Genomic DNA, 17,921 nt, shown 5'->3' with positions numbered 1-17,921 from the left:
AGGCGGGGCCGGTTTTATCTCATTTCCTATACGCGGACGACGTGGTCTTTGTTGCTGATTGGAATGATTGTAACGTGTTGAATCTACGCAGAATTCTAAGATGTTTTTACTTGGTGTCGGGATTAAAAATGAGTTTATTCAAATGTAGAATCTTTGGAATAAAGGTGGGCGGGGCTGAATTAGCGAGGATGGCTACGTTATTACGTTGCAAGGTGGGTTCATTTCCTTTTCAGCATTTAGGTTTACAAATTGGCGCTAACGTGAATTTAATTAACTCATGGGATCCAGTGGTAGACTTGTTTAAGAAGAGACTTTCTCGATGGAAAGCTAAAAACTTATCATATGGAGGTCGGGTCACTTTGCTTAAGTCGGTTCTAAACTCTCTCCCTACGTATTACTTTTCGCTATTTAAAGCGCCGTTGGGGGTTTTAGAAAAGTTAGATCGACTGCGGAGGATATTTTGGGGGGGGGGGTACGATAGAAAAATCAAATCTCAATTGGGTGGCTTGGGATAAGGTGTCAGCTCCGGTTGAGTATGGAGGGCTCGGTTTTGGCTTTTTGCGAGACATAAATGTTTCATTGCTAACAAAATGGTGGTGGCGGTTTAAAAACGAAAGAGGTAAACTTTGGTGGAAGATCATATGGTTCTTTCACCACTCGTCCAGGTCGTGGTCTTGTATCCCAGCTAGACTCTCTTGGGCAGGTCCATGGAGGCAGATCGGTAAACTTTCGCTGGATTTTCAACAGGTCGAAGTATAGTTAGATCAAATGTTTCGTTATGAAGTGAAAAATGGGGAGAACCCATGGTTTTGGTTGGATTGTTGGTTAAATGCTTGGCCTCTGAAAGACCAATTTCCAAACCTATTTTCATATGAAAAGTATAAAAGGTGCACGGTGGCTGACCGTCTATTCATGGTGGATGGGGTGATTTGTGGTAGATGGGATTGGAGTAGAAATCTAGCGGGTGCGGTTCTCTTGGAAGAGTTTAGGGAGTTGCTGACTATGTGTCAGCAGGTGTCACTCGAGCCCGGTAACGATAAAGTATTCTGGTGCGGTGACCCCTCAGGTGAGTTTTCGGTTCGCAATCTTAAAAATATATTGGTGGAGAAAGATCTAGTCAAGCCTGTTTCTGTTTTTAAATGGATAATTGGATTCCGAAAAAGGTGTGTTTTGTGGCTTGGCGAGCCATACTTAATAGGCTGCCGACTTTTCAAGCTTTGGCTAGGAGAAGTATTCTGGTAAGCTCTACCGAGTGCCTGGTTTGTGGTAGGGAGGAGGAATCGGCTGATCATATTCTCTTTTTATGTGAAGAAGCTCAAGCGGTGTGGTGTTTGATTTCCCAATGGTGCAAGGTACCTCCGATTTATGCTTTTAGTGTTCAAGATTTGGTGGAGCTTCATAGGTACATGTCGGTTCCAAAGGATAAAGCAAAAGCTTTTCATGCGATATGCCTAATTACAATGTGGTGCATTTGGAAGAAATGGAATGATCGGGCCCACAACGGGGCCCCGGTTCATGTTCAAGGCCTAGACGAAGAGATTAAATTGCTAAGTTATCTTTGGATCAAGCATAGATCCAAAAAAAGAGAGTTCACTTGGGAGGATTGGTGTAGGTTTCGGTTGTAATTTTTTTTTTGTGTTGCATGTTTTTGCTTTTGGTGGTGAGGTTTAGTTTGTATTTTCTTTCTTTGCCTCCGGTCTTGTTGGTTGTATTTGACGGTTATAGCATCTTGCTAGTTTTACAAAAATTTTGTTGGTCGTTAAAAAAAAAAGTTAAAGTAATAAATATGGACAAGTTTTTTTTATAATAAATCGTGCAATCTAATCACCCAATCACAAATGCCAAGTATCCCCTTTAGTAACCAAACAGCTCACGGTGAAAAAAAATCCAAATGATAAAAGAGACTTGAAACACAAACAAGTCATTTAAATTAACCAAACAACAATTGTCTTCAAAAACAATATTAAAAACATCCAACAATCAAAATTAAACAAAGATAAATGCTTAGCTTTATACGAACTACCAACCCGGAGGTGATTACGGAAGTAATTAGCCAATCACATTAGCAAAGAAAATAAATATTATAGAGCCTGTGTGATATGCAGATGATTAAAAGGTAAAATAAAAAAGTTAAATAAATTTAATATTATATATATTAACATATCTTATGGATTCATAAGATATAAATAATTTACTAAAATATATAGATTAGTAAAAATAATTTGTTTTGTAATTTAAAAGTAATAAAATGAAAGACTATGAATCTATACCAATTAAAGAAAAAGAGAAGACTAACATCAATTCATCATAGTTGAGTTGGTTAGCCATAAACATTTTAAAAGAAAGTTAGTGAGTTAAATTCCCACCAAAACATATATTTTATTTCATCATTCATGAAGGGAAAATTGTAAAAATGAAAACTTGTACACTTGGAGCCTATGTGAAAGGCCTAATTAAATAACATGTGTAAAAATTGTGTTGCTTTAATAATATAGGTAGATAAAATTCTTCATTAAAATTAAACACTAGAACAACAACCTCTTGTTTATTTTGCCGTCCCAAAACCGACCCCCACATATTGTTATGCATTTTATTTGAATACTCCCCTAGGCCCACTAAAGCCCATCTGTCATGAACCTCTTGTTTATTATGTTGATGGCGGGCTCAACTTAACTTCAGTCCACTTCACATAATTGCAGCCCAAACCTTTTCTTGTTGAAACCCATTGATATAGAGTTGTGCAACGGGAAACGCCATAACCGAACCGGAACCGAAAATGACTTAAAAGTAAAATCAGAACCGGAATCTATTATAGTAAACCGGTAAAATCGGTTCTTGCCAATCGGTTCTGGCACAGAACCGGTTCGACCGTTTTTTTTTTTCAAATGGGCTGTGCAAATTTGCCAATTGCTACAATAAAAAAACTAACTTAAACCGAACCACCAAAAAGTAGCAACGTTCAAACTTCAAGAATATATGCAAGGGCGAAGCTTTATGGGGATCGGGGGTGGCCGGGGTCACTATTGTTTTTTCGGTTAATAGGTAAATTTTGCGATTTTTGTCCAAAAATTTTTATAGGTATTGAGCGTGGTCACCCCCGAGGTATTTCTCCAAAAAGCTATCGGTCATCACTGAACTTTTTTATTATAATATCCCATCGTTTGATTTTTTTATAGGGGAAAGTTAACGTACAAATAAAATTAACGTGCTAATCATAAGAATCAAATAGAGTAATTATGTAATTACATCATAGTGTAATTACATAATTACTCTATGATAATTACTCTACTTGATTCTCATTATTAACACGTTAATTTCATTTGTATTTGATCCAAACCCTTTTTTTATATATGTAAAACCTTGTATTTTTAAAAACAAATACTAGACGAATCCTAAAAGCTTTGTTTTTGTAAAACTTATTGAATGATGCTATTATTTTGTAATAATGTACAAGGATTGTCATTGGGTTAAGGTTTGGAAACCATGTACCATTCATTCGGTTCAGAACTCAAATTCATTGGCTTACCGAGTCACTGGAGACCACCGGCCACCACTAATTAAGCACACATCATCGTCCACCGTTGTCGGCCATCATCCTGGAGACCACTAGCCACCACAAACAGGACAACGCCTTCAACCTTGGAAACACCACACACGCCGCAACATCGAGTAACCGCACCCTTTCTCTCGCATTATCATGAATATTTTAGGTCTTTGTTGGTTAAAAATTTATCTAGTTATTATTATTATTATTATTATTATTATTGTTATTATTTATAAGAACAATCATTTATATGAATGAAAAAAAATTAGATATTTAGATATCATATTGTTTGACCCGACCTAAACCGGATCGGTGACCTGAACCGAACCACCACCCGAACCGAACCGAAAATTTTTAGGTCTGTGACTTCGATCACTACTGTGACGAAGCTCAAGCTTCGCCACTGAATATATGATAATGAAACTGAATTACAATTAGTTGATATACAAATCTGATTAATTATGCATGGTATGAATGAACTAAACTTTGAAATCGAACCCGACTTGGTTATAATCCGTAATTAATAACTTATAAACACAAGATCATAAGTGTTAAATTGAAGAACCATGTGGAATAGAAGATATGGTGATTGAAGAAATAAAATAAAAGCGCATACTGGTAATCAAGCCTGAATATCTGAAGAATATATGATGACTAAAGAATAGACCTGGTAATCAAATTCTTACGAACTATATTGTGAAGATAGACAGATTGCGATTTTAAAAATAGCTTGAATCGTCAACTTCTCTTAGCAAATCAAGGTTTTTTTTTTTTATTTTTTTACAAATATCGAACAAACGATTCTTAGAGGGTCTTTCATTCTTTAGTGGTTTAGAACCGAACCCGAACCGGTACACGTTTGGGACAAAATCTGTAGCCCCAGAACCGACCCTACAACCCCTTCAGCGGTTCTAGTTCCTTAGTTCTGACGGTTCCGAACCATTTTTTCCTCACCCCTACATCGATGCCCCTTTATCACATTTGATGCAAATCATGCAATTCCACAAGAACTTGATTCAACTTAAATATAACTACATAATCAAGATTACACACACCACTATGTTTACAAACATATACGTACAATATAAAAATAACTTAAAATAATATATTTAATAATGATATCTATGCATTTAATAAATTATTAGTATGTAAATACGAGTACCTAAAATACACCATGAGCCTCCTAATTGGATATATACTTCCATAGATTCACCCACACAAGCTACCATTCGGTATGGTACAATGAGTTTTGAACTAAACTTTCCCAGTTTTCGAAATTGAATGTTGCCTTCCACAGATAAACTTTCAACAAAACCCTATATTCAATTTTAAATTCAATCGGTCTTCGCTTTTAATCACATAAGACTCATGTCTATCCTGAGCGGTTTTTAAAGAGACTTTAATTACAAATTGTACACTAAACTAAACAACAACGTAAATAAGGAATTCGGGGCATTGCAAGTGTATGTCCATAATAAGAGATCAAAATTAGTTCCAAATGTAAGGCCTCGAGCCTGGGTGTCCTATAATGTTGTTAGATTTACTCATAACCACAATTCTAAATATCAGAGTTACTTAAAATTTTTCGCAAAATATAAAAATATCAATCATCCATAGATAAGCATTCAAATCTTGTCTTACCCAACATTCATTTGTCTTAAAACATAACATAAAACATCATAAGTGAAACATCATATCAATCCCTCTTTAGATACCAGCCTTCTTAGTTCATGCCATGTGTCTCCCTCAAGGCAGTTGCTTTAACCTATTTGCCTGTTGCTTTAACCTATTTACCTGTGTGCATACTAAAAGTCAGCCACGTTGAGTGAGTTCTAGTTAATCAGACAAGATACATTACATTCACAGACTTACTTATACGTATCTGGACATACTTAGCCTGCTTATCTTTCATTCATACATTCATACTTTTATACTTTCATACTTACATTCTTTCATACTTTCTTACTTACATTCTTCATACTTTCTTGTTTTAGCTTACTAATAAATACATAATTATTTCGACGTTTTAAAGAGCATTTCGCCATATAACCTCGCAATATTATTAGGGTCTCTCACCCTCCTTTCGCATATATTATTAGGGTCTGCCACCCACATAACCATACAACCATACGTACATTTCTTTATATACAATCATGTATGTGTATCTACATACATACTTCTAACATTTTCAACATTTGTACATCGTTTATATATCAATCACGAGTCACTCATATAGCGTACACTTATCACCTAAGGTAAGTGTATTAACTAAGCACATAGAAATATGCATACAGCCCCGAAAAACATAACAGAGAAAGAGGCTAGAAACTCACCTGAATCTTGTTCATCTCGGAGCTTATGGTCACACCTCTCTTCAGCTGGGCACGACTATTGCGTAACAATTATGAGTGTCACTTAACATCTCCTAACCAGATCATATTTCTAGGTTAGCGAAGCCCCTAACGCACGGAGGTCCAGGGGAAGCGCCCCTGGTTGTAGGGTCCCATGGGCGGCAACCCCTAGCAGGGTCCAAGGGGCAAAGCCCCTGGCTGGGGTTAAGCTGTTAGGTCAGCTTGAACAAATTTTATTTACATTAATAAATATTTATAAAAAATTCATTAGAAAAATCGACTTTTAAACGAATCGAATCCCAAACGAATCGAATCTAATTCCAAAACGAATCGAGTCGAATCCAAAACGAATCGAGTCGAATCCAAAACGAATCGAACCGAATTCCAAAACGAATCGAATCCCAAACCAACTGAATCGAATCCAAAACGAATCGAATCGAGTTCTTACAAACGAATCGAATCGAGTTCTTATGAACGCGATGCAGATCGTGTTTTCCTACTCTTTCGTTATAAACGTTTTCTTTCATCCCTTCGGGGCCCGTTTCACCATTATAACGAGTTTTGGGTCATAACAACTTCATCTTTTTGCTTTTACACGAACCGAAAGGTATCCGATTGGTTCCATTTCACGTCCCATAACCCGTTTGTTACAAAGTTTACGTTTTTCCTACTAGTTTTAGTCCGATTTATCTTTCTACCAAAGCGTAGGGCGAACCAACACGAAATACATTACCTTTAATCTAAAACTTACCTCTTTTGGTTTGGGTTCGAGTCTAGATGCATATCTAGACGTGCTTCTTGCTTCGGATCTGATTCAGCACTTGAATCTGACTATGATTCTTGTTGCTCGATGATGCAGGACTCGAAACCTACTCTCCTTTAGCTCATATTTGAATCCGGAATGAAAGGAGTGTTTTTGTGTGTGTTTTTGAGTGTGTTGGGAGGCTTGGATGATGGAAATAAGGCTTTTAGGGGTTTAGGGATGTTTAAGGGTGTTTAAATGCCCCTAAGTCTATGGACCTTAAGACCCATCACCACCCTTAATCCATCTTTTATTTTCTAAGCCCACACTCAATTTATTATTATTCTATATAACTAAATAATAATACATAATTAATTAAAATAACAGTTTTTTTATTATTTATTGATAAAAGTAGGATGTTATACCAAATTACTACAAACATAAAATTAGAGATGGTATAATAACTTTATGACTCATTGTGTGGATCCAAAATTTTGTTCCATCAATTAGACTGCATCTAGAGGAATGCTGAAATATTTCAATGTAGGCAAAGCTTATTCTCAAATTAAGTTCAAGGTTGTTCAAACACATTATATTCAAAAAAAATTAGCTTTCACATCTCTCTTTTATCAAGTAAATAAAAAAAAAGTATTCATGATGAAAAGTATCATAGTTGAATGTAATTGATACATTAATGCTTCTTACAGTATCATAGTTGAATGCAATTGATGCATTAATATTTCTTGTTAGTTATAGACAATTATATATATATTATTTACTTTAAAAAAGATATAATTAACTTGTGTACATGAGTAGATTGAATGAGGTAAAACAAATGCTTTGATACCCTTAAGATAGAAAAGATATTGAGTGACGATTGTGGCTTATGTTTGTGAGATAGAACAAAAAGTTTTAGGTGACGATTAATAAGAATGAGTTCTTCCATTGTGCATTATGATAGGCCCAGTGGCGGACATATAAGTTTAGCACTGGTAGCCTTCGCTATCCCTCAACTTTTCATCGGAAGTGTAATTTTTTTTATTTTGTTGGTTTTTGTATCTCGTTACCACTGAAAAAAAAATATAGTATTATTACCTCTTTTTGTTTAAATCCCAATCAAATTAAGAATTCAATCCAATTAAAGCTAAACTAAAGTTTAAAGCCCAAACTAATTAAAACCCAATGACCAATTAACCATATTTGTTTTATGTTCATTGTTTAGTTTAAAGTTTAAAATTTATTTTTTTACCGTATTTTATACAACGTAAACAGAAAAAATATAGAAACACGATAATAAATAAATTTAAACACATGGGGTCAGATTTCTCCTATTCGGATTTTGAAAGCTTGAAATCGAGCTATCATAACATTTTATTTTACTTTATCAAATGTTTCTATTTCGACCGCACAAATTAAAGCATTGTTCAAATACTCATCACCCATTCAATTTTGCAAATCCATTTTAATAAGCTTCGTTTTAGAAAAACACATTTCAACAAAACCAATGTTAGCTTCAATATTCGATAAACCAAAGGAAAAGTGGCGTCCTTTCCGGTTAATTTACTGAATATTGAAGCTAGCGTTGGTTTTAGTGGTTGCGACCGCAACCGTTGAAAGACGTTTTTCTAAAATGAAGTTTATCAAGACGGATGTGCGCAATTGAATGGGTGATGAGTATTTGAGCAATGCTTTAATTTGTACACTCGAAATATAATCGTTTGATAAAGTAAAGGAAGAAGTTGTAATGGATCGATTTCTAGCTTTCAAAAACCGAAGAGGAGAACTTTGCAACCAATGATTTTAAAGTTATTAACTATAGTGTTTTCATTTTTGTTTCATTTACATTGTATGAAACACGGTAAAAAAAAATTTTAAACGTTACTCCTAAGATTTTGTTCTAGATCCGCCACTGAATCGGTCACCTATGTTCTTCTATCATATGCATTATATATTGGTTGCTATTCATGTCGTTTCACATCATGTTGATATTTTGATAATATATATGAGAATATGCATTATATATTGGTCGTTTCACAACATCATGTTGATATTTTGATAATATATATGAGAAGATCTACGAAAGTTATTATCAGTATATCAGTTCGTGTTGAATGACATGTGAAGTTACATATTTTGTAAAAAAAATATGCAATTAAATAATAGAAGTATACCCTATAAGATGTATGGACTATATTCACTCCATTATAAAAAAAAATACTTTTGAAAATAACTTGCAATTAAATAATAGAAGTATACCCTATAAGGCTATAATACATTTAATGATTTAAACATAATTCTAGTCGACGTATATTTTATGTGAAATTGCGAAACCATATAATGCATTTACATATAATTCTAGATGTATTTTAAAAAATATATATATAATTCTAGATGTGTTATTTATAACAATTAAAATTATAAATAAAGTGTATAAATAAATCACCAAATTCTTTCAACTTCTATACTTAAAAATGATACGTTTATTAAACACCAGCCACTTGATTATTTTTTCAAAATGTTGGTCACTCTTCTCATTCATGAGCCAGTTAATATATATATAACTAGATTTTATCCCCCGTATTACGGGGGTTGTCTTACATTATTCGTTTTTAATATTTATATATGTATATTTGGATTTTAATTTTATTTATTGTAAAAGGTTAATAATTAATATATTTGAGGTTTGATGATGAAATGGTTTCACAAATAAATGATATGTTATAATCCGGTTTAAAAGCTATCTAGGTTTGGTAATATCCATAACCCATTTATTTTCTTTATTATAAAATTATTTCTTAATTATAAGTAATATCTTTTTTTTTAAATAAAATAGGATATTAATTTTTAATATATCCATATTTTATAGGATTTCATATCAAATATTTGATGAGATTATTTTTTAATATAATGAGATGTTATAATTCGTTTAAGAGCTATCTGGGTTTGGTGGGACATTTACCCGTGAATTTGGGTCAAATGCGTGAGAAGCTTTCATTTACAAATAAAATAATCTGATGGCTTGAAAAAATGGTTGTTTTACATTTTTCGTTTTTTAATACTTATTTTTTGGATTTTAATTTTCTTTATTGTAAGAAAATTAATAATGTAATTAAGGTTTGATGATGAAAGGGTCTCATAAATAAATAATATGTTATAACGTACCGTTTAAAAGCTATCTGGATTTGATGACACTTGACCCGCTTATGTTTTTTACTACAAAATTGTTTATTAATTACAAATAATATCTTTTTTTTTTAAATTGGATATTAAATTTTAGTATATCCCTCTTTTATAGGATTTTCACATCAAATAATTGGTAAGATTAATTTTTAATTTAATGAGATCTTATAACCCGTTTAAGAGCTATCTAGTTTTGGTAAGACCCATACCCATGAATTTGGGTTAAATCAATAAGAGGCCTCCATTTAAAATTTAAGCAATCTGGTGGCTTTCATATAAGGAGGGAGCGACCACATCACGACACGTAAGATTTTAGAGTTTTCGTTTATATATATTATAGATAGTCAAAATTATTTCAAGCCCAGGAATTTAAATTACCATAGAAAAAAAAACAAAGTTTTTTCTAACACTAATCAAAAGTGAATTTATTTGTGACCATTCAAGTTTTACCAATGGATATACTTGGATGATCTGTCTTTGTTAGTAGTTAAAAATTAATAAAAATAAACTTATATGTAGACAGATGCATATATAAGTATAAAATCAAAAAGTAAAATTTACTTAATATAAAATAACTATTTACATTTTTTAGAAAAGGATTTTCCTGTATTTAGGCTATCACAGTCTTCATATTTGGAGAGCCCTGACGTCTCACTTTGGTCAGACTATGTTGTCTTAACCGGGCTCAAGCTGGCTTCAGAGTTTGACTTGGATGTTCTCCTGGAAACCATATCGATGGCTGCCACTTGATTGTCGTTGTGCCACCATATATAAGAGCAGAATTCTCTGGCGTAACACACAGACACAGTAGGACAAAAACCAGGGAGGACTCAGGGTTCGAACTGACAACTTTTGCACAATGCCTAAGCCTAACTAAAATTATTCATTGTCAATATCCACCAAAAAGTGACACAAATGAGATTCAAACTTGAGTCTCTACTAAAGAACCCAAACCTCCTACCACTAGGCCACAATTACATAATTGCAATAAGAGTATCAAAGTTCATGTTTCTTAGTTAATATTGATATTACAATAGCTATAAATATGAAAACACTTTCACATGCATGCAATAAAGACCGAAATAGCAGGGTTTGAAGGCCCATTCAATTCCATCTTTTCTGCCCACATATTTCTTCATGACCCTCGATGTCCTTTCCGTTTCCCATTTGCTTATAATTAATATTTTAATTAAGTATATATTAAAGTTTAAAAAAAGAAACAGAAAAGAGAAATGGAAACTCAAAAGTTATTTAATACATGTGTGCCTGTTATCTTTCTCGTGTATTGAAGAGGTAGGTCCCAGCAGAGCCCAGTTGGACCCACAAGACTCACCTTGAAGAGAGACGTCTGCGCAGAAACCAACTGGATCCGCAGGACCCACCATGCTCAGAGACGTGACGTCCTTACGCGCAGTACGCAAGCTGTTCCCGCAGGAAATGCCTCCCAATGGTGAAGTACTCTGCCTGTTCCCGCAGCTGCGGATACAAGCCATCAGGGAAGGCCACCCGCGCAGCAAGGCTACACGCACAAGGCACTTAGCTCTCAATAATTCAGTTGTCACCTGAAGGAATGAGCAAAGCCGGGAACAATCCCGCACAGAGGCGGGAGGGGGAATACTCCCGCCCAAATAAGCCAGTCCGTACGGTCGGGAAGATCTTCTGTACTGTACCTGACGAGGTATGGGCAAAAGATCTGACCAAAGATACGACAGCTCATTGACAACAGTATGGTGAGCAGCATGCTCTTGTACTGTATGTCACTATTAGCCACATCCTACTCACCAACTCCTGTCATACCACGTGCATAGCCGGCAGTTGGTGGAAAAGGAATAGTACACAGTAGGCCTGGTCACTGTCAGCCGCTGCCTATCCACCAACTAACAGCATGGCACGTGCGTAGGCCACAGTTGGTAGAACAGGAATACTATTCAGCCGGCTACACCTTCTTGGAAACCTACCTTCGGCTATAAATACCCCAAATGGTATGATCTTATCATCATATACTATCTCATATTATATATTATACCTGATATCTGCTCTAGCAATCTCTTAATATACATTTATATTCAAGAGCAATCTAGTCTGATTCTCACGCCGGAGGGTGGTCACAAGGAGGAACCCCCCCTTCTCAGTGACGAGCTCACGGTGTCTGTTTTGTAGGTTATCAGAAGAACCATCTTTGCCGGGTCTAACCCCTCGTGGGAAACATCTATCTAACCCCCAGGTTATCAGTAATCTGCCCGGGGTCCGGTTAGTGTTTCTTCATTGGCGCCATCCGTGCATAAAAGCTAGAACTTCATTTCTTTTCAGTTTTTTCAAACTTCTGGAAAGATGGTTAAAGAAACTCCGGTAACCACAACCCCACCTACTGGGAGGGATACCGGCGACTACACAGTTTTTACGAACACTACCCCGGTTACCCAAGCCGGGGCAAGTGCAGTAAATTTTACGAACACTACCCCAGTTACCCAAGCTGGGGCAAGTGCAGTAAATAATCACTCACTGGGATTCACCGATACCCGGTTAGAGAGAGAACGAACGAGGCTCCCCCGCCAAACACTCGATGAAGTTAAAGCGTGGGCGGAGGCACATCAGAAGGAATTCCAAGCTGAGTTGGACGAACGCTTGCGTTCCGTCCAACAGGCTGACGAATTCGGAGAGTACTGGGACAATGATTCGGAGGAATCCGATAGTGACGCAAACCCTCGTCATAGGGCGAAAGGGAAGCGTAAGGAAACGGATTCCCAACCGAGAAGGCATTTTGAAGAAGCCTTCAAACCGAAAAACACAGGTGGAAATCCACGTGACTTCTCGAAAACATTTACACCAACTGCTGTAAAGGCGGGAACGTCCAAATTTGCAAGGGATATTGCGGAAGCAATCGTCCCGAAAAGTGCCAAACAGATGTCAAACATCGGCACTTACGATGGTATATCTGATCCAGACGATCATTTGAACAGGTTCATAGCGGGGGCAACCGTCAGTAGCTGGACGGAACCTACGTGGTGTTACATGTTCCAAATGACGCTTGTTGGGGCAGCTAGAGCGTGGTTCGATCGTCTACCGGTCCACCACATCTACGATTAGGAAGACTTCCAGTGGAAGTTTAGGCAACACTTCAGCCAACAAAGAAAGTATACCGAAGAGCAATGGACAATCCTCAAATGCATTCGAGAGGAAGATGAATCTTTGCTAGACTTCATCACTCGCTTCAACTCAAAGAAGCTAAGTTTGGGTAATATTAGCGAAGATCTTGTTCGTGCTGCTTTCATCCAGGGCGCGAACGACCCAGAGCTCATCCGCACCTTAACGGGTAAAGATGGCATGCCATCCACATGGGATGCCATCATGACAGCAGCTAAACGCTTTGCGGAAACGGAGAAGCAACTGGGTAGAGATCTCCCCCAGAGCACAAATCTCTACACCCAGAAAACAAGAGAAGACAACGTCCTTACCGCCCGATTAAACAAAAAGCGGAAGCTAGGCATTTGGCAGTCAAGGGTAAACTTTGACACCTCATCCGGCTTGCAACATCGGTTAGGCGGAAGAGATAACGTACAGTCAAACCAGAACTCCAGATGGACGCCGCTCACCAAAAGCGTCACCGAGATATTCGCCACTGAGGAGCTCCCATGGCCAAAGGCTCCAATAATCCGACATCGTCACAATGCTGATCGGAGCAAATACTGTGACTTTCACAGGACAAAAGGCCACAACACTGAAGAATGCACAGACGTAAAGGACATGGTCGAAGCATTTGTCAGAGATGGGACGCTCGCGCACCTCGTGGCGCAATGAACGCTGAGCAGGCTGATGCGTGTAGAACCCCAGCTGGGGAAAACACGAATAAAATTGCAGCTTCAATGTGGAGACTACATGCTGCGTAAAGAACGAGATCCCGAACCAGGTGCATATCTGCTCGATGGCACTCCCATCCCAACAACATGGAAGGGAGCTCAATTACACAGTTTGCATGTAGATCAATTCCAAATTTGTAAAGGCCCAGAGCCACTTCTAATGGAAATGATTCTCCTTAGAACATCGACGCTGATGATTTTACATTTATACTTATGAACTTTCAACACTGATATGCCGGTTTTCACCGCATACATAAGTGTGAAAGTCGTTGCATGGGGAAGGCGGCAAAACCCGCATAAACCCAAAAAACTGCAACCTTCACGCAGGTCAGTTAAAGGTAAAGTTCAGTCATCCCACTAAATGAAAGTGCCGGTCTATCCGCATGAATCATGATAGAGGAAACTGAACACTAACCTATTAACAACCGCGCGTCGAACGGTTAATTTATTCAACACTGATATGCCGGTTTTCACCGCATAATTACGTGAAAAGTCGTTGCGTGGGGAAGGCGGCAAAACCCGCATAAACCCAAAAAACGGCAAACCTTCACGCAGGTCAGTCATAGGTAAACTTTGGTCAACTAAATGAAAGTGCCGGTCCTAACCGCACAAATCATGAGAGGAAACCGAACCTATTGACAACCGCGCGTCGAACGGATAACTTATTCAAAACAGATAATTTCTAACAAAAGGATGAGGAAAACCTACACGCAGGTTAGATGTAGGTAAAGTTTAGCCATCCTACTAAGTGCAAGTGACGGTCCTACCCGCACAATCACGAAAGAGGAAGCAAAACTTCAACCTATTATCTGCCACGTTCAAAAGGTTAACTTATCCTAAACACTTAGAAATTTCCAAAAGGATGAGGAAAACCTACACGCAGGTTAGATGTAGGTAAAGTTTAGCCATCCTACTAAGTGCAAGTGACGGTCCTACCCGCACAATCACGAAAGAGGAAGCAAAACTTCAACCTATTATCTGCCACGTTCAAAGGTTAACTTATCCTAAACACTTAGAAATTTCTAAAAAGATGAGGAAAACCTCCACGCAGGTCAGATGTAGGTAAAGTTTAGCCATCCTACTAAGTGCAAGTGACGGTCCTACCCGCACAATCACGAAAGAGGAAGCAAAACTTCAACCTATTATCTACCACGTTCAAAGGTTAACTTATTCTAAACACTTGGAAAATTGCTAATTTAAACTAAAGTATGCAAGTCATATAACGTTTATAAAGCAAGGAATCCAGTGAAAATAGCGGTCTTACCCGCACAAAGATTTATATTTCATAATATTCGTTACAAGAATGGCCGGGTAACTACCCGCCTACAAGAATATAAATCTATACAAGCTAAATCTATCCTAGCAGTGGGAAGGGATCTTCAGGATCAAGCTTCAGGGCCACTTCCACTTGGACCAGCACCATCAGTAGAGCGTGGCGGTTCAAGGAAAGCTTTAAGGATAGCTAACCCATCATCAGCAGCAGCAACTTGGTTCACCTTCTCCACCACCGGATGCGGGAAGGCGGCATACTGATTCACTGCTTGGTCGTATACAGCTTCAGTATCTACATCAAATAAAGGGAAGTTGGAAGGCGGGATGCCTTTCTCAACGAACCCTAGACCAAGCAGGAAGCCGGCCTTTTCCCCATCCTCATGAGAAGCGTTGAGGGCTGCGCTCATAGCATCGTCATAAGACGTCTCCGTGAAGACCCGATGCACAACCTACAAAAAAAAAATATATATACAAGTATCAAAACCTTTTCTATTTACAAAGAAAAGCGTGAAGACATGAAGCTAAACATACCTGAGACAACGCTTCTCGAAGAAGCCATTCCTTGGCAACCAGAGCTTCCTGGAGGGCAGCTTGAGCTTCGTTACGGGCGCGTTCGGCTTCACTTTTGTGGAGGTTGGCAAGCAACACTTCTTTAGCCGCAGCCTCTTCGACGCCCTTTAGCTTCCGCTCAGTGTGGTCAAGCACCCCCCTCTGGTCCAAGATCTCTTGGAGCTTTTTGGCGTCTTCCATCGCCAAGGCATCATGAGCCTGCTGGAGAGCCTCTAATTTGGCTTTAAGCTCCTCATTCTCCACGCGTAGAGGCTCAGCAACAGCTTCAGCCTTGGTGGCCCTTTCAGTTGCGTTCCTAGCAGTTTCCTTAGCCAGCCGAAGCTGTTCATTAACAGCTTGGGCAGCCTTGGAACGGGCCTCGAGACGGGCCTGAACCTCAACTTCAAGGGCCTTGAACGCCTTCTCCTTCTCCGCGGCCGCGACGGAGAGCCTCCTATTCTCCTCCCGGACAGCCCGCGCCTGAGCTACTTCTTGAATGCGAGCTGCTTTTAACTTGTCGTTTTCACGACAAAGCAGCTCGACGCGCGGCTGCATCCGGGCCAGGAGAACCCGAAGCTCATTGGTTAGCCTACCCTCCTGGTAGCTAGCCATGGCTTCCCCCAACGCACCACTGGGAGCTGCGTGACGAGCCCACTCCACGCACTCCACAGGTGTGCGAAGGGTTGTTCCTCGGCGGATGTTCCATCGCGGAACATACACTTCATTGGAATCCGACACTGCAAAAAACAAAAAGCAGTTAGGAAAAGATGATATAAAAAAAAAATAGGCCAAAAGAACCCTACGCACCTGTAGGGTCAGTAACAAGCCGATAGCCGCCAAACCCATCACCTGAACCCAAGGGAAATCCGTCCAAGAGGTCAGGTAGATGGGAAGGAGGCAGAGGTTTGCGAGAAGCCCCATGCATACCTGAAGGATCGACCGTCGTTGCCGATGACGGAGGAGGCATGGTGAAGGCCGCCGCGGCCGCCGTGGTCGCCGCTACGGAATCCGCATCAAAAGTAACCGCCGGCTCAGTGAAAGATGCGGTAAAAATGGCACTGACAGCCGGCGGTGATGTCATCACAGCTGGAACAGTTGGCTCAATGGATTGAGCAACTGATCCAGCGGAAGCAGGCGCAGCCGCCTGGGTCGTCGCCTCAGGTAGGCTGACCAAGCCTACCGTCATGGGCGGGGGGGTACTCCTCCCCGCTCCACCCTGGAATGCGTCAACATCCACGCCTGCACAAAGAAGATAAGTATTAAAGATGGAAAACTATGAAGTTATAAATAAAAAGTTTGTACTTACGGGTTTTCTTGAGCCTGAAAGTGCGGACAGGCGGGGATGAACCCGATGGAGCCGGCCTCTTTGCGCCGCTCACCGTTGTCATCCTGGGCTCTCCGGAGGTGACAGTCGTCACAGCCTCTGGAGCAGTGGTCTTCTCACCACCGGGGTTCCCCGCCACCCCCTCGCTCTCGGCCTCTGAGTCAGACCAAGGCACCGGATCGGCAGTGGAGGCTACCTTCTCCTTCCCCTTCCCGCCGGCGGCCTTCTTCTTCCGCACCAACGGAGGACCATCTGCGGATTCCTCATCAGAACATAAGATTAGAGGAATTCCGGCAGAGGTTTCAACATTGAGGGGTCGAGGGTTGAATAACGCCTTACCTGGCCGCCTGGCGCTCAGGATCTCGTGGCCTAGTGGGTAGACCTCCACGAACCGATCCGCCGTCTGTTCAAGGATGGGCAACTCGTTCTCGTCTAGAGCGCGAGTACCCATCCGAGCGGGACTGTCAGCCTCCCGCGGATACAGGAGCGACTGCAAGTCGTTCCCCTCTGAAATAAACAGGAAAGAAGTTAGAAGAGATTCTAAATCAACAAAAAGAAAAAGAGCATACCGTAAGGAACAGAGTTCAAACCGTATTCGAGGACGATCGGGATCTTTTGTGCATCCGCATCCTTCCACACCCGGCTCATCCCGAGCATCACCATCCCGGACTCCGCAAACCGGTAAACCGGAGATTGGACTTGGGAGATCTTTGAAAACCATTCCGCCTCCTGGTAGTTGGAGGCGTGAAGGCTGGGGAGAGCTTGCCCATTCTTAAATTTCATGGCAAGGGGGATGGCACGGGCGGAGATGAAGAAGAACTCCCGCTTCCACGAGCGAAGACTGCGCTCGGTTGCGCAAATCTTCAAACCCTTAATCCGGGTTATCAGGGTATACCACCCCTGGATGCACCTCCAAGTGTAGAAGGTCATCAGGCGGTCGACAAAGGGCTCAATGCCCAGAATCCGGAACACCCACTCGAAGTGGCGAATCTTCGCGATCGCCATCGGGTGCACCTCGGTCAGGTGCACACCGTACCTCTCCAGGACACGGTACACAAACTTTGTCAATGGGAACCTAAGATTCCCATAGACAAAGAATGCA

At 39.7% G+C, this 17,921-nt stretch overlaps 1 protein-coding gene across 1 annotated transcript; it reads left to right on the top strand.

The window, feature by feature from the left end:
- Positions 1-912: 912 nt before the first annotated feature.
- On the top strand, positions 913-1,625 carry LOC143584448 (uncharacterized). The gene is made up of 2 exons (XM_077066504.1): positions 913-1,163; positions 1,271-1,625. The coding sequence occupies exons 1-2, from the start codon at positions 913-915 to the stop codon at positions 1,623-1,625; spliced, it is 606 nt and encodes a 201-aa protein (XP_076922619.1).
- Positions 1,626-17,921: the final 16,296 nt, after the last annotated feature.

This window comes from Bidens hawaiensis, unplaced genomic scaffold (genome assembly GCF_021521415.1).
Source record: "Bidens hawaiensis isolate Kalapana, Puna unplaced genomic scaffold, B.hawaiensis_p1.1 tig00033131_1, whole genome shotgun sequence".
Classification (NCBI taxonomy): domain Eukaryota; kingdom Viridiplantae; phylum Streptophyta; class Magnoliopsida; order Asterales; family Asteraceae; genus Bidens; species Bidens hawaiensis.
The sequence above is the reverse complement of the archived record's forward strand: the minus strand, read 5'-3'. Positions and strand labels throughout refer to the sequence as shown.

Excerpts from the sequence above, each read along its gene's own strand:
- LOC143584448 (XM_077066504.1), top strand. The coding sequence starts at position 913 with ATGGTGGATGGGGTGATTTGTGGTAGATGGGATTGGAGTAGAAATCTA. Across the intron at positions 1,164-1,270 it reads ATAATTGGATTCCGAAAAAG|GGAGGAGGAATCGGCTGATC; the intron begins GTGTGTTTTGTG and ends GGTTTGTGGTAG.